This window comes from Ambystoma mexicanum, chromosome 14 (genome assembly GCF_040938575.1).
Source record: "Ambystoma mexicanum isolate Mex_15411 chromosome 14, UKY_AmexF1_1, whole genome shotgun sequence".
NCBI classification, from domain to species: domain Eukaryota; kingdom Metazoa; phylum Chordata; class Amphibia; order Caudata; family Ambystomatidae; genus Ambystoma; species Ambystoma mexicanum.
In genome coordinates, this window is record NC_090940.1 from 299,326,506 (window position 1) to 299,353,599 (window position 27,094).

General features: G+C 46.4%; 1 protein-coding gene across 2 annotated transcripts in view; it reads left to right on the forward strand.

Annotated features, from left to right (window-relative positions):
• The window catches only part of CCNK (cyclin K), an 879,634-nt gene that overhangs the window by 98,851 nt on the left and 753,689 nt on the right, over window positions 1-27,094 (forward strand). For both annotated transcript variants that reach the window (XM_069637425.1, XM_069637424.1), the window contains exons 2-3: window positions 1,892-2,140; window positions 18,706-18,787. In XM_069637425.1, coding sequence (XP_069493526.1) covers window positions 1,944-2,140; window positions 18,706-18,787 — 279 coding nt within the window. In that variant the 5' untranslated portion in view covers window positions 1,892-1,943. The remainder of the gene's footprint in view (window positions 1-1,891; window positions 2,141-18,705; window positions 18,788-27,094) is intronic.

The window sequence follows — 27,094 nt, forward strand, 5'->3', positions numbered from 1 at the left end:
TTGCCCTGGCCATGTGTAATAACATACCACTGTGGCAGGTCGTGACCGAAGAGATGGGGGACTGCACAACTGTCACTGTGTTTCTTTGATAGCAGAGCAATTAGCCCCCCTTTGTCCTTGCTTGACCATTATACTGCAATGAAAGAAAAATGATCTGATAGCGTTTGATAATACAGAGCGTTTGGCAACCATGCAAATGTAGGCTACTGGGTTTGCATCTAGTGTAAAGAAAGCGAGTGATGACCAAGAAGACACACAGGATAGGATTCCTTCTCATTACGTTTGCAAACAATCCAGCATCTGTTTGGATGGCTTCTCTAGATCAAACTTCATGTATTAAGTTTTGATTATTATTGTTATTTGAATGTTAGTGTTAAATGGTTTATTTAACCATACAACACTTCAATAAAAAATAAAACCTATGGCTAACGAGCCCCTGCCTTTAGGGTTCAATATTCCGAATGCCTGGGTCACTGGCCTGGCAATACACTGGGGGAACATTTATTCAACAGCCTGAGGTGGTCTTCACCCTCCTTCCTATTAGCACTCTTAACTTTGCCTCCCTCCTGCCCCTCTGTTGTCCCAGATGAGTGGTACAAGTGACACACTCCTCTTCCTTTTTATATTGGGTGATGACAGTTGAAAGTTGATTGGTTGCCTAGGACAATCTGGCATGCTGCTGTCCTCCTCGTAGTTTGGCTGGGTTTCGTGAAGTGAGCATTTTTTCTTCTGCGCCTCAAGTTCGCTGCTGCTGGCTGCAAAGTCTCTCTCCTTCTGGCTTCCTTCCTCCTTAACATTTGGTGCCTCCACTGTGCTTTGTTCATACCTCCTTTCACCCCACTGGTCCACCATGGGAAGGTTATATTGATGTGACAGCCTGCTTTGTTTACACATGTCTAGGTTTGTTCCCGGTTTTCCTGTTTCTCTGACCACCTGTAGTCGTTCTAGTCAAAGGGATGTATTTCTCTCCAGGTTTAGGGTCTTTTACTCCTCCTGCTCGTCGCTTTGCGTTCTGTCGCTTTGCATTTTGCCGGTGAGCCAGTCTGCGTGTTGACTGTTCCTGTTCACACTTCTTTGCATCTCGCTGAAGTTGAAAAGTAATGTATGTGCAAACAGAACTGGTAAGTTTGCAGTAGTCCACATTCGTGAGCCAGTTGCTTTAGGCATGTACTTCTCGATTTTGGATATTGCATGCTCGAGTCTGTTATATAAAATGGGGGTCTTGGTGGGTATTCTTTCCGCTTGTCTCAGCAATTATCTCTTGAACCTTAATTGTCTTTAAGTGGCCTTGTTTATTATGCCGCCCTTGTGACAAGTCCCTGACGAATTGTCAAGGGGTATTGTTCAATGAATTCTTCCAGCCAACCACCCAAATCATATAGTGGGTGCACCTGACCCTCTGCATCTCTCCGTCCCGCAACCCTTAGAGCAATGCATGGCCCTCGGTCAAACTAGTCAATTGATAAAAGCCAACGTTGTGGAGAACGATGCTTTAGTGAACTGATGTAGCAATCTGGGTTGAATTGAAAAAGCTTTCAAAGATGGCCTGCCCTTTGTGCTGTTATTACCTGGTAGCCCTCTGACAACCTTAAATTGAGTCTAACATTCACACGCCATGATGTGTGGTAGCAAATCCATGGCCCTCTTTTACGAGCCCCTATTTTGCTCCCTTTTGAATTGTTTTCTTTTGGTGGTATCAAGCAGGTCCTACTAATTTCATGGCAATGCTAAGAATTTGACACCGACTGCTGTTTTGTCTTCACTGTTTTTTATGACTTCCTGGTACGTTTTAATGTTTTCAAACTTAACGTTTTGGTAGGAAATGCTCTTTGGAGCTGAACATGCACGAACATGTTTAATAACAAAAATAAATGTTTTTTCATGTTTTTAGAGAACTTGTTAATCGCTTATCAAGACGGAAAGGACAATACCTACTTCAATCAATGAAGGAAAACAAAGAAAATTCCAGCCCTTCTGTACATCCTGGGAACACTGATCACGCAAAGCCATGTTGGTACTGGGATAAGAAAGACTTGGCACATACGCCATCACAGTTGGAAGGACTTGAACCAGCTACTGAAGCAAGATACCGTAGAGAAGGAGCCAGGTTTATTTTTGATGTTGGAACTCGCTTGGGGCTGTATCCTTTAAACCTTGTATTAACAATACCTGAATACTAATGCAAATGAGTACTGAAAACAAATCAAACTTTTTTTAAAGCTGATTTTCCCTTTCGGCTCTGAATCTTCCTATGCAACCCACCTCCCCAAGCTAATAGAAGATAACTACCTTTGAATGATTTCTACTCGATCAGTGAGCTCTTCAGGTCTGAAGATGACAGTGTGGATTGGCACTGCAATTGGCACACCATAATATTTATTTCGATTGTAATGGGTGCATACTTGCAAATCTTTCTTGATGTCTTCCTACCCTTCTCAATGAGCATGCAGCATAATATAGCTAAACCCGGATCCGAGCTCTTGTAGCAGTCCGAATTACATTGTATGGCTGTAAAGAAAGATTGGTTTGGGCGAGTTTGGAAAGGAAGGGTCATTAAATCTTCCTAATCGATTATTTAATGCACTTATGATAGGTGATGAACATGTATCTGAGATTTTCCCAATCAGCACTCCACCCTCACCCCCTAATTACAGTGCTGTTTCAAGCAGTTAAATCGTCACTATAGGAATTGACTGGCACTTAACATATGTTTTTTTCCCTAGTTTTCAAAATGACCCAGAAATTTAAGTGATCTCGTGAAATTATTTGCATATCATTTTTTTTTTTTCAAATTTACACTTGCAACAAAAATTCTGATGCCCTTAGTGATTGTCATACAAATAGACAGAAAAACATGCTATTCCTATGTCCCGTCCCCTTTGCTCCATACTTATGGGACATTCCATCCTACGAGACTGGACATTTTATCCTGTGTTTTTTCTTTGTTCTACATGAAATGTTTTCTCCCCTCATCCTGGGCGTTGCAGTCTTATTTTTCCTCCTGCTTATGCCGGGACATAACGGAATGTAGCCGGTCTGTTTTGGAGGCGTCACTACGCTGCAGTAGACATGAATTCACTCTGCCTAGTGTGTCTGAGTCGAGAGCACCAGTGGGGCGCTTGTTTTTTTTTTCTTTTCAATTTAACAATTTATTAAAGCATTCAGAAACAAAAACACACTGACATTGGCATCGTATGGTAAAGCATAGAGAGTACAGAAATTTGGCCAAAGACAAAAGCAAATGGAATCGCACAGTGCACCCTCCTCCCTTTCCACAACCGTACACATGGGTCAGCCTTGTAACCAACGGGTTAATGGAGGTCTCTTGGTGAGGGCTGGGAATTGGTCAGAGTAGACCATAAATGGGGCTCAAGTCATCGGGAAGTAGTTCCCATTATTTAGACCACCACAGTGGGACAGAAGGGCAGTCCGCATGCTTCCAAAGTCTAGCCATTGCTACCTTCGCCGCTAGTAGGAGGTGTGTGCAGAGCCGGGAAGACCGTCAAGAGAGTGGGAACTCCCCTCCGCCCCGTTTCCCCCAAAAGTATGATGCCGGGGTCCCACAGGAATGCAAGTCCAGTAATTGCCTTTATGTGGTTTGTCACCTCTCTCCAGTAAGCCTCCGCCTTGGGACAGGTCCACAGCAAGTGGAATAGATTGCCCTCGGACGAACCCCCAGACCAGCAGTTCGGGGAGATTTCAGTGTTAGATTTATGCAGTTGGGCTGGGGTGATCTAGTACCTGTAACATAGTTTATAATCACCTTCCCTGTTGGCGATACATTGTGTGCTCTTGTGTAGCAGTTCCCAGATCTTTCCCCAGTCGGCCACCTCAATTTCCCGGCCTAGGTCCCTCCCCTCTCCCAATCAAGCATGTACTTATCTTTTTTCTCCGGGTCGGATCTATCTAGGGGGCGATGGGAGAGTCGAGATCCTGCCCCTGGGTGCTGCTGCGGTCAAGGAGAGTTCCAATACAGTTAGGCCTCTGGCCCCACACTCTCTAACTGACTTATGGGACACCCAATGTTGATGCTGGACATAGTGGAATAGTTCCGCCTCCCCCACCTCAAACATCTCTGTGCACGCCTCGAATGTGATTGGGGAGTCCCTTTCTAGGTCGTCTGACAGCTTTTCCAGATCACCATCCTTCCATGGCAAGAAGCTGTGCAGGGAATTCCCTGGAGAAAAGTCAGGGTTATACCAGATAGGAGTGAGCAGACCTCTCGAACCTCTAATGCCCCTTTTCCTCGCTGCCGCTTTCCAGCAGTTAAGTGACAATTGTAGCCGTGAGTGGGCCCTGGTTGGGCTGGGCCCTGCTAGCGGGTAGGTGGGGTAGCCCTGATTGGGGGTGGGGGGTGGGGGGCAGAGCCTCTTCCAGCTGCCTCCATAGTGGTTGGTTGGTGGATTGAGTCCAGGTGTACGCATGGGATAATTGTGATGCAAGCGCGTATTTAGCTACATCTGGGACCCCCAACCCTCCCGTGAACCTACCTTGAAGCATATTTTTCCTCTCCGTGGTATCCACGGGGTGCCGCCTACCCATCCAAGCCTCTCCTCCACTCCCTCAGGTTGGGACAGCAACTCTTCCGGCGAAGATCCGGTTGCTTGTAGAGAGCCAGGCAGTGGAGGAAATCCCAGCCTCCCAGCAAGGCTTGGGCTTTTACTTCAGGATTTTCACCATTCAGAGGAAGAACCAGGCAGGCCTGAGAGTTGTGCTGGACCTTTCCACCCTCAACCTCTCCTTACCCCGACAAAAATTCAAGATGGTTACACCAGCTTTTATAGCAGAGACATTGTGCAAGGGAGACTGGAAGTGCTCCCTGGATCTGAAGGACGCGTACCTACACGTCCCGATTTGGCAGCCCCATTGTTCTTTCCTACGGTTCAGGATCATGGGCTAACATTTTCAATACAAGGTCCTTCCTTTTGGCCTCAACTCGGCCCCCAGGGTCTTTACCAGGCTAATGAATACAGTGCCTGCCCTCCTCCGAGCGCAGGGCCTCCACATCTAACCATACCTCGACGACGAGCTAGTCAGGGCTACATCGCCGGAAACGGTTCACCGCTCTTCCCAGACCCTTATGAACACACTGCATGATCTGGGCTTCTCGCTCAATCTCAAGAAGTTGTATCTGCATCCCACTCAGACTCCGACCTTATTGGGCCTCACCTGGGACACGTGCTCCAAGATCTCGGCCAGCAAGAGGGCCACTTCCTCGGCAGAGAGGTGACCTCGGCATGGTGGTACCAGCATCGCCTGCATCTCTTGGCGGCAGTCCTATTAACCGTTCCACACATGAGATTGAGGATGAGGTGGATTCAGCTGCATTTCGCAGCCTCCAGGAAGCAGGAGCGGGGCTCCCAAACGGAGATGATCAACGTTCCTCCATTTCTCTATCCAACCTAACATGTTGGTCTAGGGACTGCAACCTACTGATGGGCAAGCCCTTTCGGCCGCCCTCCCCGCAAGCCACCATCACCACAGATTCCTCGATCGAGGGCTGGGGAGCGACCCTGGAGATCTCTCGGTCAACGGCACCTGGACTCGCCAGGAGCAGGAATACCACATCAATTGGTTAGAGCTGAACGCCATCTGGCTAGCGCTTGGAGCATTCCTACCACTGCTGAGGGGCAAGGTTGTCCTCATCCAGACAGACAACTCGACCAGCATGTACTACGTCAACAAGCAGGGAGGCACCAGATCCCCTACTCTTCGCAGACTGGCAATCAGCATGTGGGAGTGGGCCCTGGAAAATATTCACCTCACGGCAGTGCACCTCCCGGGGGAATCCAACCTGGAAGTGGACACGCTCAGCAGGTTGGGAGCAGAGTGGCAGCTAAACAACCTCGTTATTCAGGTGGTCTTCAACAGGTGGGGTCATCCCCAGGTGGATCTCTTTGCCACTTGGCACAACAAGAAGCGCCCTCAGTTCGCCTCCTGGCAGGGACAGGTTCCCGGCTCCCTGGGTGACGCATTTCGGCTTCAGTGGAACGGCATGAAGGCTTGCGCCTTCCCGCCCATGCTGATTCACAGAGTGATTTGCAAGATCAAGGAGTCTCGCCAGCTCAACATCATTCTAATCGCTCTGTGGTGGCCGGGCGGGCCATGGTTCTCGGAGCTGCTCAGCCTCTCAGAGATGCCCCCGATTCACCTCCCGGTGGGCCCAGCATTACTTCTGGTGCAGAAGTGGGGCAGGGTCCTCCAATCCTATCGTCAAGAAGCATTTGACGGGGCTCGCAAGGTTCTACCCGTCCATCAAGAGGCCGCACCCCATGTGGGACCTTAATATAGTCTTGGGCGCCCTTGCGCACAAATCATTTGAGCCAATGGCATCCGCAGACCTCAGGATGGTCTCCATCAAGACGGCCTTACTAGTCGGCCTCACCTCAGCTCGTAGAGTCAGCGAAATCCAGGTGCTGGTCACCTCGAAACCATATACTACCTTTCACAGGGACAAGGTAGTCCTGCAAACACAACCAGCATTTCTGCCCAAGGTGCTGTCGGATTTTCACTTGAACGAAGCAATAGTCCTTCCTACATTCTTTTCTGATCCTAAGGACGAAGCACAGAGAGTGCTGCACTGCCTGGATGTCAGGCGTGCCCTGAAATTCTGCTTGGACAGGACCAAGGACTTCTGCAAATCGGAACGCTCTGTTTGTCAATTTTGGAGGCTCTAGAACAGGCTATCGGGGCTCCAAGGCCTCCATGTCCCACTGGATGGTCTCGGCCATCAAAGAAGCGTACGAGGGCCAGCACAGGCCACTTCCGGGCAACATGCATACCCACGCAGTCAGGGCCAAGGCAATGGCCATTGCTTTCCAGCGCAATGTCCCTTGGCAAGTCATAAGCAGGGCGGCCACTTGGGCCACTCCCTCGGCTTTCTGCAAGCATTACTGTTTGTATGCCGGCTCCAGATCGGATGCGGCTTTCGGACAGGCGGTTCTCAGGAACCTATTTGCTTAAGGAGGGTCTCCGCTCCACCCTGGGGCTACATTCAGTTGTAATCGCCCATGCAGTATGGAGCAAAGGGGACTGGACGTAAGCGTAATTATAAATTACTCACTGTAGTGACTAACATACTCTTAGTCCTTAGTCCCCTTTCCACCATAGGTCCCACCATCCTCCCCCCTAATAATGCTGGTGTCATTAGGCAATGTTAAATCTATTGTTGACGCGTCAATGGGGACTGAGGTGTGGCGCTGGAGGGCAGAGTCAGGGCAGTGCATGCTCCCAGGGCCGCACCCATGCGTGCCTCTAAATTCAAAGGGGAAGAAGGTTTTTTCTAGCGAAAAGGTTCCGTCTCCCGTCCCTTGGAACGGACGCCCATGCAGTATGGATAAAAGGGGACTACGTTAGTCACTATGGTGAGTAACTTATCATTTCCAGCACTCGGGTTCACAGACCAGGATTTGTTTGCATCTCCCCTGAATGCCAAGTGCCCGCAGTTTGCCTCATGGGCAGGTCGGGTTCCAAAACAAAGTTCCAAAGAGTCACAAGTAAGATTCTCCTACTTGCTGGTCCACCCACTCTTTGGGAAGTGACTTTCATCCCTTCAAGCAGATCTGATCATACCTGTGGGGACAATCCACATCCCCTGCTCTTTCCTCAGACTTGCTAATGGCGAACAATTATTTAAATGTTTTCTTGTGTCTGGCAGACTTGGTTTACTCTCCTGCCAAATTCTATCAATGTTATTTTAGAGAATCACTGGGACGAGGATGAGTGGTATTCTCTGTGATTAGTAAACCTATACACATGTTCAATTTACACTTTCTTACATTCAAGGAGTTTGGTTCACTTTCTCTTATGTCCTTCCTTTAAGACTTCAGTTTGACCAATTTGCCAGAATGTAGTTGTTTCACAAAAACAGTCAAACTAAGGTAGGAAGAATAGGGTCTTTATACCTTTTTCTTTGGAAATATAAGTGTCCAGATGATAGCTATTTAAAGGTTTGGCTTTTTTCAGCCAGTGTAGGTTTACTCTCCTGCCCATTTTGCCAGTTACTTGTCGGCCACAATATTTAATTTGCTGGACAGACCCCAACTTATTATTCCTCTACTGCAATATTACCAGTTTTTACTTTAATGATCAAGCCTGCTCCCTTCGCTTTTTGCGGTACCTGTAATTTGAGGAATCCCCAAAACGGCGCTGTTTTATGTTTCAGGACTCGGATGCAGCTCTCTGGTTTGGTGGCGACAGCGCTTGCAGAACCAAATTTCCTATACGTTGAAATTTGTACCTGGTACACGGCTCGGCTGGATCTTGTTTGATGCTGTCAGCACACGACTCCTGGTTCTCTGCCTTGCCTCTCCCCGCTTGGCTGTGGCAACAGTTGAGAAAGCGGGTAACATCCGGACCTCTACTTGGTCCTCCTGCTCGGGTGTAGTAAAGTAACGTGATCTAAGCAGCTGGTTGTTGAGCTGCTCTCCGATTTGTTCCTCTGTCTGCCCTCTGCTGCTCTGTTCCCGGAGCGCTGCAGGGACGTCCACCTGGTCCACGGCATCCGCTCGCACATCGTCTCTTCATAGGTTTGCTCCTACTGCTTCTCGGTTCTGTATAGTAGCTTCTACTGTTACTGCTGTGTCTGCTTTGTCTTCCGTTCCCTGTTGACTCTCTAATACTGCAGCTTGTCACTTTTTGGCTTTAACCTTGAAAACCACTTCTCTCCTCCTTTGGGTCATCTTCCCTTCTTATTACCAGATTATTTCCACTGAATGGAGAAACATTAGAACGTTGCTTATAGTTCTCTCAGTTCTTTCCGTCAGTGCAGGGCCAGTGTCCAGTGAAAAGATCTTTTTGTAAAGATCTTTTCACTGAAGGGTCTCTTTAGAAAGACAGCAGAGGGGTCTTTCTAAAGCAAACTGTCATGCCGCTGCCGCACACGAGTGTGTGCAGGGGCTGACAGGCTATGCAGGACCAGGAAGGGCAGGGCCAGGAGAACGGTTAAGTGTGTGGGTGCATGTGTGTTGGTGTGTGTGTGTTTTTTTTTTTTAGTATGTATGTGTTTTGGTGTAGGGGGTGCAAGGTGGGAGGAGTGTAAGGGAGGCATGTTATCAACAGCGCCGACACACAAGTGATCACAGTTCAAGGGTGTTTATTGAACTTCAAATGGGTTGGTTAAACGGCTATCTAAACCTAAATCTAAAGATGGGAGCAAGCTACAACCATCACAGTAAAAATAGCATAGTCCTATAGTTTCTCTGTCAAAATAAAAGTGCTATACTGATACACCTAGTGCTAATCCTTCTAAATACAAATGGTGTGGGACAATAATGTATGCAAACAGAAAAGTGTTCAAGAAATATGTCAGGATGATAGAGCAGTTGGCTCCCCTGCCCCATGTTTTCAGCACGGGGCAAGGCGGCACACTTGAGCTTTGTACATACTTCTTGGCTACGAGGAAACAGTTAAAAACATAGACATCGGAGCCTTCTGCCAAAGTCTCTCTCTGTGACAGTCTATTATTGCAGAGGGCCAGATGTAACAACCACAACACAAAAGTTCCTTTCTCTTGCTTGGGTTTTCACAATCACAAGTTTCCACAATGTTCACAATTTGGCCTCCCTCGTTCGACCACGGGCCATGAATCCCCCTCCTTCGGACTCAGATCCTCTTGATATGGAGATCGAAGACTTTCGAATGTGTGATGTGTTTTGCTTAAACCTTTCAGGATCACTTCGATTCACTTCACATCATTATTCTCATCAATCTTCTACTTTGGTTTCTCTTGGCGGGATACCTTAAAGATACCTTCGATTGAGCACATTCACGTGCCAAACCACTGGCAACTACTGCAGTTCCAACATGCATCAAGCAGTTTAGCTTTACTCTCGTCCTTCATCACACGTGTTTAACAATGTTCGTTTCAGCGCTCGTTATACCATGTTGCTGCTTGCAACCTTGACTTCAACACAGACCGGTCTTGTATCAGTCCCGCCAACTCACTGGCTGTGTTGATCTCGCTGGTGCTTCTTTGTTCTTGCAGCCAAGGACGATACCACGGCAGCTGTTGAGGGGTGGGGGGCGGGGCGTCAATGTGCCCTCAGCGTGGGACATCCCCAAATGTCGGTTTTTCGATGAAAAGAAAATCTGTCAAAGTAAAGCAGTCTTTCTCTTGAGACCTTTAAAAAAGGTCAATACACATGGAACCGCAGGGTCTCTTTGTCTCAGTACCTGGATTCCTTTTTACACAAATTCTTTGGTTGGTCTTGTGTGTGTTTCCTTAAGGAAAGTTGTAAGCATCTTTTGGCTACGGTGAGATTTAGTTATGAGAGTAGTGTTTTCTTGGGGATAAAAAGGGACGCAACACCTGGGTTCGTCAGAAAACCCTTTTTAAATCCTGAGCCGTAGTCTCTAGAGAGACTGATTAAGCTTTTGTTCCCACATGGAGCGGAATTTCCAGGCACTAGGTGCCTGGAAAGCCGGAGTGATGGAGGTGTGTGGTGCACCGAATGTCTTGGAATTCCACCCCCATGGATGCTAAGGCCTTTTTGCAACTGCAAAAACAGCTATCCATCTACAGACTCTGGTCCCCACGGATCTGTGTTTTTCATTTATATTACACGGATCCGTGTGAGCATTGCCATGCTGTGAGATGCTGCATTAGGAGGGTGGAGAGTGCAAGAAGCATGGAGCTGGGGAGACAAGCCAGCCCACTTCTCCCCTGAAGAAAGAATCGGGCACCTGAGGAGGATTAAAGAGACGCAGAGCCAGCTTCCGTCGGAGGTGATCTGGGGCGGCCGACAGAGAAAGGGGTGGTGGCGGGAAGCTCAGATTGAACCTGGGTCAGAGGCACCAAGGAAATTCATCTTAGCCTAGACAGTCTTGAATGAGGATTCGAAGCAAAAACCAGATCGCAGTGCTAGACATTTACTCTGAATAATCATTCCATATTGGCTGAGCCAAGTGAAATATTGCGAAGAAGGTGCTAAATCTTCTCTGTCACCTTCAGGCACTTGCACCTCCTTTAGGGCAGGGGCACCCCCTCGATTTTGGTGAGTAATGTGGCACTGTGCTACTGTTTTGGTCTGTGACTCAAGGACCAAAGCAGTAGCACAGTGCAGGCATCAGAATCCATCCTGGTGCTTTATTTTCCCTGGGGACTCTACTGCCTGCTTCAGCGCAGTAGTGTCTCCCAAACCCTCTTACCCGGCCCGCCACCCCACTGGTACCTTTTTTGTTTTATCCGGTCGTGTGTCTGTGTGGTAGTCTGCTGAGGGTGTGAGCAGGTAAATAAAATTCTAAATTATTTTTTGTATGTATTGTGGCGAATCTGGGCAATTCGTTCCTTCTTACCAAGGGGGAGCCAGCCTCTTTGGTACTGGGTAGGGTACGCAATACCTGCCCAAGGCAAGCTGGATCCCAGTGGAGGTGACACCCCTGCCCCCCGCCGTATCTCTGGGGCCAAGGAATGCCCAAATAACAGTACAGTTTTCCCGTTATGTTTTAGTCGTCCGTTTCTGGCTTAAAGGTGGTTGAAAAAGGTAACCATATACAGTTTTTCCTTCAACGTGGCTGGCTTAGTTTCTGATCAACTTGACGCCTTTCGATGATGACCTGGACCAAAAGAATCTTCACTTGTCTTCATAGGCGGAACTCAAATACTACTGGATGCCAGAAACAGGAGGGGGGGGGAAGTAGTCGGAACATTAGAAATTACGGGTTCCCTTCCATCACAAGAAAAGAACAACGCTGTAAACGTGAGGGGTGGAGAGGATTGTAAGCCTGCAGAACACTGCCATTTGGGGACTAGTGGAATACTCTGTACCGCAGCAGGTGAAGGAATTGAGTTCACGCCAGGAGCAGCGGGTGGACGTCCCACCGAAGAGTCATCCAGAGCATCTATCTGTCTGGAAACAAGGCCACCGATGAGGGAGACACAGCTGCAAAGATCGCATCCAGGTCTAAACTGCAGAACCACACTGCCCAGAGACGCTGAAGTCAGTCACACCACAGCTCGAAGAAGGTATGCAACGTTGTACCGAGGAAGGTTGGTGAGGCTACAGCATAGCCCACACCACGCTGAGGATAAGACACCCCAGGAACGATTGAGTAAAGCAAGCTGCCAAACTGGGCTCGACGGGCCCATAGCCCACACATGGCTGAGCCTAAAAATACCCATGGAGTAGTTGAGAAAAGCAAGCTGCCAATTCATGCTAAACAGGACAGAGCTGAGCCTAAGAATACCCCTGGAGCGGTTCAGGGAAGCAACTTAACCGAGTCGACTCATAGCTCATGCAAGGCCGAGTATTGTGGTGATCCTTCCGGCAGCGTCACTTCTCCCTAGTGGCGACCCCCTCTTCATGAGGCTAGAGAGGTGAGGCAGCTAACCATTAGTCCCACTAAGGGTGGTAACATGTGGGAGGATCTCATGGGGAGGGACAGCCCCTTTAAACCCCAACCCGGTAGGCTGACGATAACATCCAAATCATACAACATAAGATCACCTCTGAAACGTTGGTGTTGTGAAATATCAAATCCATCTGCTGGGGCTGTCCACGCTATTTAAACTGAACAGCAAAGATGGACTGTGTTCTTCATCATCTTCTGACTCGTCCAGCAGTTGCCTGTGCAGTTCTGGCAAGCTGGAAGCCGTCCTATGACCCGAGGGAGAACCAGGTGACCGAGAAGGCTACATTGAAGCCTGGAGAGCTGGTACAGGGCTTTGGGAGATGGTAGCGAGGCTTGTCTCTAAGGCTGAGAAGAGAAATAGCAAGACGCCCGAGGAATATCTTGCGAGTTGGTTGGGAACTGGAGTGATTGACTTGCAGAGACTGAGAGATTTGTGGTATGACCTGTAGTGGGTGAACCGTTCGGTATGAAAACAGTGCCGGGACAACCTACTGTAGCTTACAGCAGAGCTGCATAGGTTACTATCAGGCGATAGGGAGAGACTGTGAAGGAGGCGTAACCTGTCTTGGCGGGACCAAGGTGTCTGACAGTTGCTCAGAGGCGGTCCACAATAACCCGAGTTGGAGAGAGGCCAGACTCAGACTTATTAAAGGAAGAAGTTGAACTAAAGTGTGGACCTGTGACCCCCAGTGAAATCAGGTCAAGAGTTCAGCAGGAGAATGTAACGGGAACAAGTCTGGGCGGGGGCTGGGAACTTACGAGACTGTAAACTACAAAGAAAGAGAAAGCAGTAAACCGTTTTGTGATCCAGTTTCAAGGCAAGTTCCACAAAAGTGTGGTGCTGGAAAGTCTACAAGGATTCCAGGATCAGCTTCATCGTCCCAGTGGGGGCGAATCAAGATTTGTTTAAAAGCTAGAGATGTGAAAACCTCCATAAGGGAGCTTCAATCTTTATTAAGATCTGTGAAAGACATTGGCGAATGAGCTAGAAGAGTCATTCTCCTAGCCCCACAAGAATCTTATGCAACTGTTTACTTTTTGTTTGGTTACGGAGAACCCAGAGCTTTTTTGGGACTTTTGTTTTGATCAACTTTGGAGGCATTTGGATGCTTTACATCCAGGGGTAGGGAGTCTTTCTCATAGATTACGAACAGTAGCTGGACTTTATGGTGTTTTGTTGTAGTGACGGGGATAGAGTTAAGAGCCTTTGTGACCAGCATGGTGCCTTTTTGTTTTGACTCACACGGACTTCCTGACACGACCTGAGTTTCTTTAGATTAGGTAGGGAAATCCCTTAGTGTTGTGGAAAGATAGGTTGGGTTTATCATTTATTAAGTCTACAGCAACAACTATGGCCTCACTTGGTCAGTCTCTTCATTCCTTGTCACCATAGTATAAAAATACCAAAGGAGAGGTTGAGCAAAGCAGGGCTGTGCAGGTCCATTACCAAGCAGGGGTTGAGCGACCATTACCCCACAAGCCACCAAACGGGTCTCTCTCTGGCCTCCCTGAGGCGGAGAAGGTCAGACCTTCAAATAAGACGAGGAGTGAACCTTGTTTCTCTTGTAACCACTAGTCTGTTCAGACCCTGGTATTCTTCCTTTCCTCGCCTTCCCCCAGAAGCCCACTGTCTCCAGAGCTCTGGTTCTCTCTAGGCGAGACTATTGCAACAGCCTCTTTCTAAATCTGCCTGCTTCTACTCTACGCCCTCTGCAACTCATCCAGAACAGGACTGCGAGACTTGTCCTTGGCCTCAAGCCCAGGCATCGTATCTCTCCAGGACTGAAATCGCTGCACTGGCTACCAGCGGCTGCAAGGATTAAGTTCAAAACCCCCAGCATCGTCCACAAGGCCTTCTGGGGCCTCAATACCTTCAACTCGCTCTTCCTAAATATCTTCCCTCTTGAGCTCTTCGCTCATCCGCTTCCAACTCCCTCACCTCAGGGTCAGTCGCTTCTCCAAGCAACGAGTTGGTGGTAGATCTCTCTTCAGCTGGGGCCTCCCTCTGGAACAGCCTCCCTGAAACTTGAGGAGAACCATCTTCGGTTCCGGAAGCACCTTAAAACTTTCCTCTTTGCTTCTGCCTTCTCTACCCCTCTCCCCTGCTGATATCCTGGCTGATACTGAGACTGCACTGGTTACCTTGCCACCCACTCTGATCTCATGCCCAAGCCCTGCCAGTTGTACGCCTGCACTGCCTCCCTGGCAACCCTTGCACCTGGGGACTGTTTTCTGCATCCCTACAGTCCCCCCCCACCAGCACTTATGTCTGACTCACCCTGCACTTGCCACCAGCTGGCCGTTCTTTTATTTATCTTTATTATTTTGTTTCCCATGTACTGCACTTTCCCTCCTCCCACGCTTTTCTTTTTTCCCCCATCCCTTGGACTTGCGCGATCTGAATGTCACCTGGCCTAGTAAGATCATTGTCTGTATTCCCTATGTTCCCCCTCCTTTGCCTTGTTGCGCCTTGTAACACTTGTGTATAGGCGCGTAATAAAAATGCCATATCATATCATACCTGTGAGAGATTTCCCAGGAGACCGGATAAAGTAAAGACTGTCTGAAGTATATGACGAGGACATTGGCCCTCATTAAGAGTATGGCGGTCTGGAAACAAGGCAATCGGGCCCCTACCGGCATGTCTCTCACTGAAGCACCGACATCGTTGGCTACGGTGCCGGTTCTTCAGTGTCCCTATTCCCATGGAGTCCTACGGGACTCCATGGGAAGGGGGATTTACCATTCCGCCGCCCACTTGTGATATCAGGTGGTGAAATCAGTGTTACGGTTTTGTCTGTAGCCCCCTGGTAGCGCCAGCGGGTTACGGCCAACCTTGTAATAAGGGCCATTGTCTTGATCTAAAAGAAAGCGGAGAGGCTTTTGTTTTGGTTCGAACTTTTTGACACTTAATCCAGAAGTGGATCGTAAGAACTCTTTGGCGGGGTCCAAAAACCACTTCCACTAAATTGCTAACCGGGGAAGATTTAGACGCAGTACAGTTTATTTTATGATACATCCTATGAGCTCCTGTTTGTTTTAGGTAGGGACTGCTTTGTAAAAAATAGGTTTACAGGAGGTTTTCTTGAATTTGTCAAAGATAATCGTTGAACCGTTTCCTCTTGTCCATCTCCTATGTCTGACTTATGTATACAAAGGAGGATGTATGATTGCCTGTTTTTTTTTTTTAAACGTATGTGTTTTTGTCTAAATACTTTATGAATGTGTGAGTGAAGGAGTGTATGTTGAATGTATATGTATGAATGAGTGAGTGTCTGGTTGCATGGGGGCCACTGGTGGCATTTATTTTTTACTGGGCATGAAGAGTAAAGCAAACCTATGCGTTAGGACGTTGCTAGAGTGGCCTACGTGGCATGGCATTTTTTACTCCCAGTCAAAAGGAGTAAGATCTTATATTGTAATACTAGAATATATATTGGTGCAACGGCACTGACGTTTATGACCACAGTAGGCAAACTTTTTTTTTTTTATACTTGCATCTATTGTGGGCAAATGCATTATGAGAATGCTAGTGTTCACTCTTGGTGACTTGCACCTGCTGAATTTGAACATGTTGCAATACAAAATGATTTCAACCCCTGCTTTTCTGGTTTGAACTCCCGCACCATGCTGGGTTCCTCCTGCTTACTGAAGGCAAGCATTTATGCCCCTCCACTTAAACATTTCAGTAGCAACCGCTGCCTTCAGGTGTAAACACTACAGGTTTATTGGCTGTTTCTCAATGTAATAGTTTGTTAGGGACTAAGAGCTCGTAATCGTTTTTCTGTCAGCCTCTCTAAATTCATGTTTTAATGTTGGGGACTCTGTGCTAGTGTACCCTACAGACCAGTTGCTAAAAAAAATGCAAGGTTTTGACACATGACCAGCATTAGGTGTGTACTTCTCTTGCAAATTCCATAGCGTGTTCTACCCAAGGAAGATCCTATTACACATGGCACAACTCTACACTAAAGGTTATATTTATTATTCTATGCATTGTGGTGGATGTTGGGCTTTTTTCGTGTTTACTTCACATTGAATAAGGGCATGGCTTCTGACTTAAGTATGAACAAATTAACATGTCTGCAGTTATCTTCATGTGAGCCACTGTGGACTAGAATGCATCAGTCAGCAGCGAAAAGACATCCCACAAAAAACATGTTTTTATTTTGTCTGCTAGACAAAATGTGGAGTAGTCTCCTGAAAAGGTTTGTGATCCAGGCTATCCATGGCATGTATGTAAATTTCATAGCCCTTTCTTGCAAACTTTCCATACGTGACATTAGTCTGCATTGTCATAAGGGTGTGAATCACATGCAGTGTAGAGAAGCATTTGGTAACCTTTGCAGAAATAGAGCATTTACTGTCTCTTGTTAGGCTTGCCTGTCCATATATTATGGAATGTTCACTATTGGAAAGCATTACATCTTATTATAGATGTGCAAGAGAACAGCAAATGTTTAACATTTGTAAAATCTTTTTAAATGCACAATGTACGATCACGTTCCTCCATTAATAGCCAACATTGGTTCTCGTCCCTGTCTGTTTGTTGTCACTGTAAATAACTTCATAGTTGCATACTGTGACCATGTCAAGATGCCCGACTCCATCCCATGGCATGGAGAGGACTCTGCTGCCCAAGAAAGCAGGCGCACCAGAGTTGCTTTTCCAGAGCTGTGGAGCACTTGACTCTGTACAGGGGCAAAGATGCAAAGTCCTCCTCCTGATGCTTGCCTTCTCCCCCAATCCAGGTGACCTAGTTTCCGAGTCCTAGAGTCATAAATGTAACCTTAATGAGACCACTATAGTGGCAGTTCCTCCTAGCTTGGAGACACAGACACGGGCCCATATCCAGGATTGAACTCCCCTGGGGTGCATTGTGGAAGTAACTCCTTCAAAATAGAGACCCTGAGTAGAAATGCTGCAGAGAAAAAACTCGACCTACAAGGACCCTGCAGCAAAATGCTGAGCACGCTCATGCCCCAGAAACTTGCACTGGAGGTACAATGGGTGATGCTGCCTGCCAGCAGGGATGCTGCAAGCTCTTATCAGATCGATGCAAAGAAATGGCCCCAGCTAATACAGAGCTGCAAAGATCTGCATTGCAGAAGCTGCTAAGAAGCCTTGAGAGTGCTTGCTGAAAGGACCCTAGATGGGTGGCAGATCTTATCCAGCCTCGAGAAACAACCAAGCACATCAGTTGGGACACATTAAAAAATAGAGCTAAGCTGTTTATGCAAATGCTCCTCATAAGGGAGGTGAGTGAATAGCCAATGGAACACCACCAATCTGTTTGAAAAGACAAATGTATGTACAGTGCCAGAACAAGACTGAGAAAGAAAAAAATGTATCCAAGAGAAAGCAAACCTTGAGGTTGCTAAATAAGTAGTAGACTCCACGGAAAAGGAGAATCAAAAACCTGGACCGCCTATGGTGAATAGCAGAGTTCGAATAACTCCAGGTCCTGGCCAAACTTGCCTGCTTTGCTATGTTATTCATGCTTGGAGAGCTCGGAGGCCTTGTAGGGTGGAAGGCCTGAGCCTCTTGATAGACTTCTTCGAAGTGAGCTGGGCACAATGTCATTGGGTTTCTGGAAGCGGGAGGAAGTGAGCAAAGTACTATCCTCCTGGTTGGATTACAAATAGCAGAGTCCTAAATGCCTGTATCTGTGAATTGGGGCAAATAGTTGAGCTGGGCACTGTATTGCTGAGACTCAGAGTAGAGGTCCTAATGGATAACATCATCCCTATTACAGACTAGAGAGTAGGCCCTGCAATTAGTTTGGTCACTCCAGACTGCTTTTTTTTAGACTTGCAAGCTCATTTTTCTGTTGTTGGTCCACCACTAGGTCCCATAGACATTTATCTTCATGCCCCCCCCTGTTCAAAATAGAATATTTGCGAAAGCTCGCCTGAGCCTTTCTTTGGTGACAGAGGGACAACCTCCAGTTTCAAAGTGTGAGTTGTGTATCTGTTATACAGAGAACTTAGACACTTGAACATTAACCCATTCGGACTCCTTGTTGCTTGGATCACTCCAAGGTAGCAACACCTTTTTACTGGTATATATCCGCCTAGTACATATAGGAGTTTCTCAACCCACATGATCACTACAATAAAGCAAGTTGAGAATCCATTTTCGCTATGTGTTTTGTCTTATATATAACATAGTTGCATAACTGTGCAAACAAAATAGTAATCATGTTTGTATTATAACAGCAAAGATGGTAGTGTATTATGTCTTTGATTGTGCACCCCTAAACAGTTTGTGATCACTACTTGTTTGAAATCCATTTGCCTTGCAGGTTTCCTACTTTGTGTTCAATATTGCAGAATTCCTTAACTGAACAACTAGACACTATGATACTCTTGCCACTGGAATAATTTATTTTCATCGTTTTTACATGTTTCATTCATTTAAACAGTTTCCAAGATATGTAAGTATAATGAAGATTTTCAGAATTACTTATTCAGATTTCAGAAAGACTGGAAACTTCTGGAGTCTATTAAAAACACAGAAGCAAGCTTTATGCTTCTCTTTATTTCAGAAGCTCAAGCAGCCAGATTTGAGCAAACAGAACGTTACGAGAAAAAAATATTTTGCTCAAATCTCGAACCATAAAGCAACAAGAGCAATACATCCATCAATCTCTGGGGCATCTATAGTCCATATCCAAGAACCTGCTCAGGTCTCCTCCTCCAATCCGCAGCTCCCTGACATTGAAAAGCCTTTTCATATCTTCTGGAGGCCTCTTTCACAGGTGGCTTGAGTGAAATTGTTGACTTCCTTACGAAACTGAACTGAATCTCTCCACAGTTCGGTCTTGGCCTGTTGGTCATCCCCCTTTGCAGTCATCCCGATTTAACCCCTGTACCTGCAGAAGCAACGTAGAACATTAGCGGAGTAAAGGATCGTATAGGGTGCTTAATTCTAAAAGCCACAAACTAGAAAGGAAAATAATTGCTTAATGCCCAAAGCCATCATATATAAATGTAGATCACAGCGGAGACATTCATCTGTGCAAGTAGAGCCAGGAGTAATTCACCATTCTATGTCAAGACTGGAGGTGAGTATAATGCTTTTTCAAAGCTTACTACCCTACCAACGAAGCCGACTGTTTACTTGGCTTGAGATAAATCTTTAAAGACAGATTTTCCAGACCAAAATGCCATCTTCATAATGTCTTCCAAACCAATGCCTACTTACAATGCTTTAGACACCATAACTTTACTGGCCTATTCAGTGAGTCAACAAACTTTTATTTGGCGTTGAGCCTTCAAGTACAAACAACAATTACAGACCTAAAATAAAACCATTTCAAACATGATATACAAATAACTTACTGCATTAAATTCATATTATACAACGGTTTACATTTAGGGCCTGAGAGGAGAGCCTGGCTCGCAACCTCTTCTAAAGCAATCACCAGATCTGTCAAAGTTCGTTTATTGACGACTTCCTGTTTTTTTGTTTAGTAGAACAAAAGGGGAGCCATACACACTGACTCGAGGACTCCCAGCCAAGAGGAGCCGTACTCGCCAGCACGGAGACAAAAGATAATAAGCGTGAGCCTTACTTTAGGCTTGGGTTCAAATATTTCTAAGTTAGCAGCCAAGCCCTATGGATGTAATGGTCAGACCCATACACCACCAAGGGATCAACACTCTGGCGCAACAGAATCATTGCTGCTTCAGTGTCTCTGATCCCATCCGCCCGCAACACAGGTCTCTGGTATATAAGCCTTAATGGTTTTGTTTTAGAGCATAGCAGCATGAAGTGTAACATGGATTCAGGTGCCATTCCACAAATTGGACATTGATCAACATTTGCTGGGTTCTGTGATTGGGTACAGGTGACCACTGGAAGAATACCTAACCTTACTCGTAGGTGTAAAGATATTTTGTGTGATCGAGATGTATAGTTAGGGAGAGAGAGACCAGCTTTTTTTTTTTTTTTAACATGCATTCACTTTTTATAAGGGTGTCAGTGTTGGCGTGTCCCCATTATTCCACCCCATACAAAACTGCAAGTGGGTCCTCCTTTTCATATAAATTCAGATTAGGGGAAATGGCGCCTCCCCCGTGTTTGCCATGGAATGACTTAATTGAAGCACTGAGTTTCTCCATAGATGCTGTAACTTTACTGGCCTAGTGTGCTCCAAACCGGGATGTTTGTATCACTGCCTGTCCAAAGGTAGGAGAGGAAACTGATCTGAGGCTTTCTCACTGCGATAAGCAGCTGCCCCCTGCGGTCAGATCCTAGTAAGTCCTTGGTTGCCTCTTTGTCAACCTTTAGCCAAAGCACTACACACAGCCTTTACTGGTCTGGAAAAGCCGGATATGAGCCCAGCCTGGAATTGCATTTGATGCATATTAAAACATAGGACACTGATCTGTCCACAGAGTACACTCTACCTGGTGGGTCTAGAGCCCGAACGTTGGACACTCTTCTACATGAGACTAAGCACAGTAAAGTAGTGAATTTGCACAACGGTACCATATGATTAAGGCTGGAATTCTGTGGCTAAGAAAGAAATGAGTTTAAAACTAGGTCTATGCTACCATTTTCTTCCTAGCCAGCTGGTGGCAGAGGCAATTGGCGTATGCCTTTCAGCATGCCGCACACACAAAGGTGTGTTTCCCTAAGGGAGGGACATTCACCAACCTGCCGAGATGGTTAAACTAAGCATTCACCATCATGTACACCTTCCCTGCTCTGCTATAAAATTAAGCATAGATGGGGGGGTGGGAGGGCTGAAACAGGATGAATGTCTTTTTCCAGAAATTGTGCCAACACTGTCGGAGTTGACTCTCCAACGCAACCTGAAATCCTCTAGGCTGTCAGTGCTCTGCTCAGGATCAATGGCTGTTGATCTCCTCCACCCCACAATATTTCTGAAGGTGAGGATGTAGGGGTGGTAGGATTGGAAAAATCTAGAAAAATGTTTCAGAAGCACTGGAAACCAAGCTTGAGTGTAAGGTGGCTATTGGCACCTCCTCCGCTTGCTCCTGGTGACTTTTAGCGAAGAACTGGGTGATAAGGAATAATGGGAGAACATGTATAGTTTACTCCAAAACCCAGGGTTGGTGGAAGCTATCTGCTACCTTCGCTAATGGGTCCAGCTTTCAGTTGAAGAACTCTGTATGCAGAGTGTTCAGCAGGGTGCCAAATAGGTCAGTGCGTAATGGTCACCAGCAGCTCTAAAGGGATAGAAAGCCCCTTCACTGTAGTTTCCAGTCACCATAAATTCACTAGGTACCTCAAGTTCCATTCCGCTATTATATTCACAAACCCCAGGGGAGGGGGGGGGGGGAGTGGGAAATCTGTTGAGAAATGTTTGTCCAGGCAGTAGTGCAAAAGTCCTTGGCTAACTATATGAAATTACACAAACTGCCTAGAACTGATAGCCGGATCTTTCACAATCTGGGCATTTAACAAAGGCAAAGCGAGTGGCTGCATCCTGCTCAAGATGGAGACAATGTCATCCGTAAGGTACATAAATCACCTTGGGGACACTAGAACTAAGTTACTCATATTTGTATTGATCATTTTTACAATGCGCTTATTACCAGTGAATGTTTTCTAAGCGTAGGGTCACGTGTGTTGGGCTGCGTGGTGTTGCTTCCAAGACAAATGCGGAGCAAAGATAGCTCGAGAGCAGTGCGCTTGTTTTGGAAGGCTGGTGGGGTCACAGAGGATCTACTCCTCTTATGGGCTGGTTTTCTACCCTATGCACTACTATTCCTGAGGATTTTGTCAGACTGAGGGAGGTGCTCTCACCTCATTTAGACCTCCATGTTGTCCAGTATTAGCTGAATGGGCACTAATCGATCTGCCAATGCCCTTTTACTAGTCTCCTCTACGGACAAGCCCTACACACTTCTTTAAAAGTCACCCCACGGTCAGATCCAGCTCTGAATGGACTTTCTTCCCTTCTGACCATTCAGTCAGAGTAAGGTGTTGGGGTCCGCCGTGCCATACTGCTTTCTGCTGGGGTATGTCCACTACAGCTGAGCCTTAAGTTCTTAAAGGCTTCTTAATTGGTACTCTGTTAAAGGGCAGCTTTTAAAATTATTTTTAAAAACACTCTCTCTTGGCCTCTGTCCACAAGCCTTCTGTTGCTTGCTGCACCTTCCAAGGCTTTCTGGGCTCGGACACAAAGCTCTACATACTCTGTAGAAACTAATAAGGAGCCACTGCTTTCCCAGCTCAGGCATATGACTGTCCGCCTGAGAATGGATTGCCAGCTAATAAGCTGTCTTTGCGGGAAAGTGGATGGTGTAAAGGACTTTTCCAACTCGTCTGGATATGAAATGGACATGTTGGGTCGCTCACCTTGTGGGAACCCATGGAAACTCAGGCTGGCTGTTCGGATGGCCAAGCGTTGAGTGCACCCTTTTGGGTGAGGTCTTTCCGCAAGGGCTGTGGTTTGGCCCAGAGCAGGTGGTCACGAGTGCCAAGTGCACCTGTGAATACATTAATTCAATGAATTAGATCCTCCTATGTAATATGATCTTACAACCAGGAATCGTGCTCCCGTGCCTAGTGAGGGGAGTGAGAAGATGTGGTCACCATCAAGACGGCTAACTCTTCTGCCGTTAAGGAAATGCAAAGAAGCAGCGCTGGCACTATGCTGCGCCCAACTGTTATTCAACCTGCGCAAATACAACCAAATCCAAACCGACAAAAATGAGAAGGTGAGGGAGGTACTTATCTGCTACACTGGCAGCTGAGAAAGAGGAGACTAGAGAATATAAAGAGGCTTTTCAAGGGCTGGGGGCTGCTGATTGGAAGAGGATACATAAGCTGGTTCTTGGTTATAGGCTATAGATACCTCAGATCTTTGGGATGTGGTGGTGTGTGGTCTTGTAGCTTCATGGTTCTGCTTGGAGATTTTAGCAAATGTTTTTTTCTTTCTCCCCTCCCCCCACCCCCACCCCCCTGACTCTTCCCCCACCCTCTTTTCTTTTGTCTTGCTTAAATATGGCTGCTTGGGCTTCTGAATTAAGAGAGAAGCATAATGCTCATCCCGGTCTGGACATAGAATTTGTTGCGCTGTGTACAAATATAAAAACCTAAAATTGATTTCTTTTAACCAAGCTTTGTGACTCTTGTGAGATCACACAGTTGAAAGTAGGATTATTTTGTCTCATAATAGTTCTCGATTTTGTGACAGTGAATGTAATGTATTCTTAGTGGTTTTGTAATGCATGAGTTGGCTCTCTAAGTCTAAGTTGTCATGTTTGGCAAATCATTTGTAAAACCTCAAAGCTTACAGTGCCGTAACATTGATACAATGATAAGGGAATGTCTGTAGTTAACACGATAAAAAAAATACCACACTATAGTGTTATCAATTTAAAATCATCATTACATGTTCTCTTAACCTCCATTAAATCACATTTTTGATCATTTTTTGCTATGCTTTCTATTGCAATTCTTGTATATCAGCCTCTAATGGATGTTTTCCTCCTAAGCATTCCACATTTTAAGAATAGCTTCTGAGACTGTCTGGATTGGAAACTTTTTCAACCACAAAAGGGGAGGGGGGGGTCACGGGTGTTTTGTATCAGAACATTAGCTCAGATGTGACATTGTAGGTGACCTATATGGAGCTGCTTAACCCAGCTTATTTTTTTGCATGGTTAGATGCGACTATCGAACTATCACTTGTCTTTTAGTGATCTTGTTATAATGCCCACCCAAACATTCTCCTATGGCCTCAAGCTTTTTGTCCTGCACAAAATATGTGAAGCCAGTGTCTGATGCACACTCGTAAATGTCTTGGACCGGACCACAACATTGACTAATGTAGCTGTTAGGAAGAATTCTCTGAAATTTGCTAATTCATCTCTACCTTAGAGACCCCCAGCAACTTTGATGGATTTTGAGGACTTGCATCTTTAACTTGGAGAGAGTGAAATCCTTTTTCCCACACTCTCATGTATTTTTAATGTGATTTGACCTCTGTTTCTTTTGTGGAGTCTGACAAACCCCATAGGCATCATCTTTTACTTTGTGTCAGACAGCACCTTCAGTGCAGTGACACAGGGAAGTCTTCTTAGATTTCCCAAGGTTTAAATACCTTTTCTTGGATAAACTACTGTTTCCAAGAGCAGTGAAGTAAAATTGACTTTACTTACATTATAACTTTCTAGACCGAGCACACACTATCTTACAATAGGGTGCTGGAGGGGTTACTTAGTATCCCCTTTGTCTAGCTTCTCATGTAACATTTTTATGTTACCCTTTCCTCAATGAATGGCTGGTGGCAGTGGTTTACTTTTAACTACCGTGGTGTGCTTTTACCGTGGGCTACGTTCGGAGCTGCAGTAAAACACCCAAGGGTGCCATTTATGTCAAAAGGGTCCCTGTCATCTTTTTTCGCCATTTCTTTGTGGAAAGGTCCTTCTTGAGATTTACTCTGAGCGCCAAACCAGGTTTGGTCCCTTTGTTCGTTTTGCCTTTGGCGGGATTCACGAGTGAAGCCCGCATCTGGTTCCAGGGTGTCTAGCGGGGGCAGGAGGTGAGGGAGGTGGCCGAAGCACCATGTGCTTAGTCTACTAGGAGACAGGAATGCACTCCTAGGTGATTGGCCGGCTGGCTGTTCCGGCAAGAACAGCCACCCTGCTGGGTGGCTGACAGGCTGGAATGAATGGGAGAAACCTGCATAAAAAAGGCAAGGCTTTTTGGCTTGGAGGCAGAGTCGACCACTGGATGAAGGAATCCAAAGAAGAACTTGAAGACGCCTGCTGCAACTCCTGGACCGTTGGTTTGCCCGGTGAAGCCGTGCTCCTGTGCTGAAACTCCAATTTCATTTCGACTGGAGAAGCCCTGCAAGCACGACATCTCCCCTTGAGTTGGTGGGACCAATCAACTCCAAAGTAAGTCAGCTGGACATCCTCTCGGAGCAGGTTGAAATTCCACTGCAGTTGCTGCTGGAACCGAATAGCCAGGGTGAGGAACACCAGATCGTATGCATTGCTTTTAATTTGGCCAAGACATCCAGGAAGATCCTCCGGACTCCCAGGAAGCAGGACTGACCGAGCCGGAGCCACCTCGACAGAGTGCGGGGACCCCAGATGCAAGGAAAGCCTGTTTCGACAGTCAAGAGTCTGCAGTGTTGCTGTTTGCTTAAACATGAGGAGCTGAATAGAAGTTGGTCCTTTTCTGTCGCCGATCATCCCATTGCAGTGCAGGAGTCCTCCAGACGTCCTCCCTCTTGTCCCCAAGCCTGAGGTCCAGGAACACGGGATATGCAGAGCTGTACAGGAACAGAAGCCAGCCAAAGCCCTTTTCTTCTAACCAAAGGTACTATACAGTCTAAGAGAACTTACCTGTTGTTACATGTCCTCGGCTGAGACTTGTCTGGGTTGCTCTGTAGAGTTGCTAACAGCTTCTTTACTTCACAAGCCTAACCAGCTTGTGGCCCTTCTTTGATTTCTTCTTTTCTACAAAGACTTCTAAAACATTGTGAAAGACTTTTACTCACCTGCAAGAAGTGCTTCAGCTCACCCAGACATTTGCCCAATTGACTTTGGCCTAGCCTGGCTCCCTGAATGACTGTTCTTCCCTCTGACATTGTGTTTGGCCTTCCTGCCAGAAAGGGGTTAACTAACTTTGCATTGGGGGGGTTTACACAAGTATTTACCTGCTTCAGAATATTTGTGTGATCTCTTGTTCTGTTCTAATGCACTTTTTCATTGCATTTAGAATCAGGCTTAGGAGTATGTCGAACAGTGGTATGTTAATGTCCAGTGTCCTAGTTATTAAAGTCACCTGAGGGTCTAGGAAGTGTCTGTGTGTCATCCCAAAAGGATGCTTACTGATTTAGAAATATTAAGAGTGTGTACTTTGGAGTGTATTTGTGTTACTATTATATTGCCCCCTTCTGAAGAAGGCTTACTCTGACTGTTAAATACATTAATAATTGTTTAATCAAGAAACCTTGTGTGTAAGAGTTTATTTGAATACTTGTCACTGTGAATCTCTGTGTAACTCCCCTACAGCTCACGTTGACCCCTCTTGAGATGAGCCTGGCTGTCAATCACGCTACCAACCTGTGTAGTACAGACTTATACCAAAGGTTGGGTTCCTATTGCCAGGAGGTCAGGATTGTTGTAGTGCACCCAAAGGGTACTGCATACAATCTTGCATAACCGTAGCATTTGCCAATCTATAAACCTACTGTCTCTGAGAATGTGTGAAGAAGCTCTTTGCTGCCCTTCTCAAGGAGGGTAAGGCCCCTTCCAAAACGGAGGTCTATCTGAACCTTTTACTCAACAGGATAAAGAAATCCTGGGTCTACACCCCTCTCGAACCGTGGTAGGATACGAAAGAGAGACAAAAGGTTACATTTCTAGAGTTCCTCTTTCTCCAAACATCGCCGTTCTTCGTCCCTTTTGGGGGTGGTGCTGCCAATACGCAGTTTGAAAGTTGGCATCATAGTTGGAGGAATTGCATCCTCTGCTCCAGAGAAGTGGGAAGAATTCAAGCTAAATATGTTAGACCTATGCCAATGCCTGCACACCATGGATTTGGCCTCTGTGTCAGTGGTAGAACCTACTCCTTCTGTTCCTTTTAAGGATGGTATTGTCAAGAGGATTTTCCTTAGGAATTATTTCCAGGGCCAAGGTCATCCGCTTCACTTGCTTTACAGGGGTTTCTTCAAGTATACCAGCCCCTGGTAGTGGTAGGGTAGCAGAGCAGTCTATGCCTAGCTCAAACGAGGTAACAAGGGTGG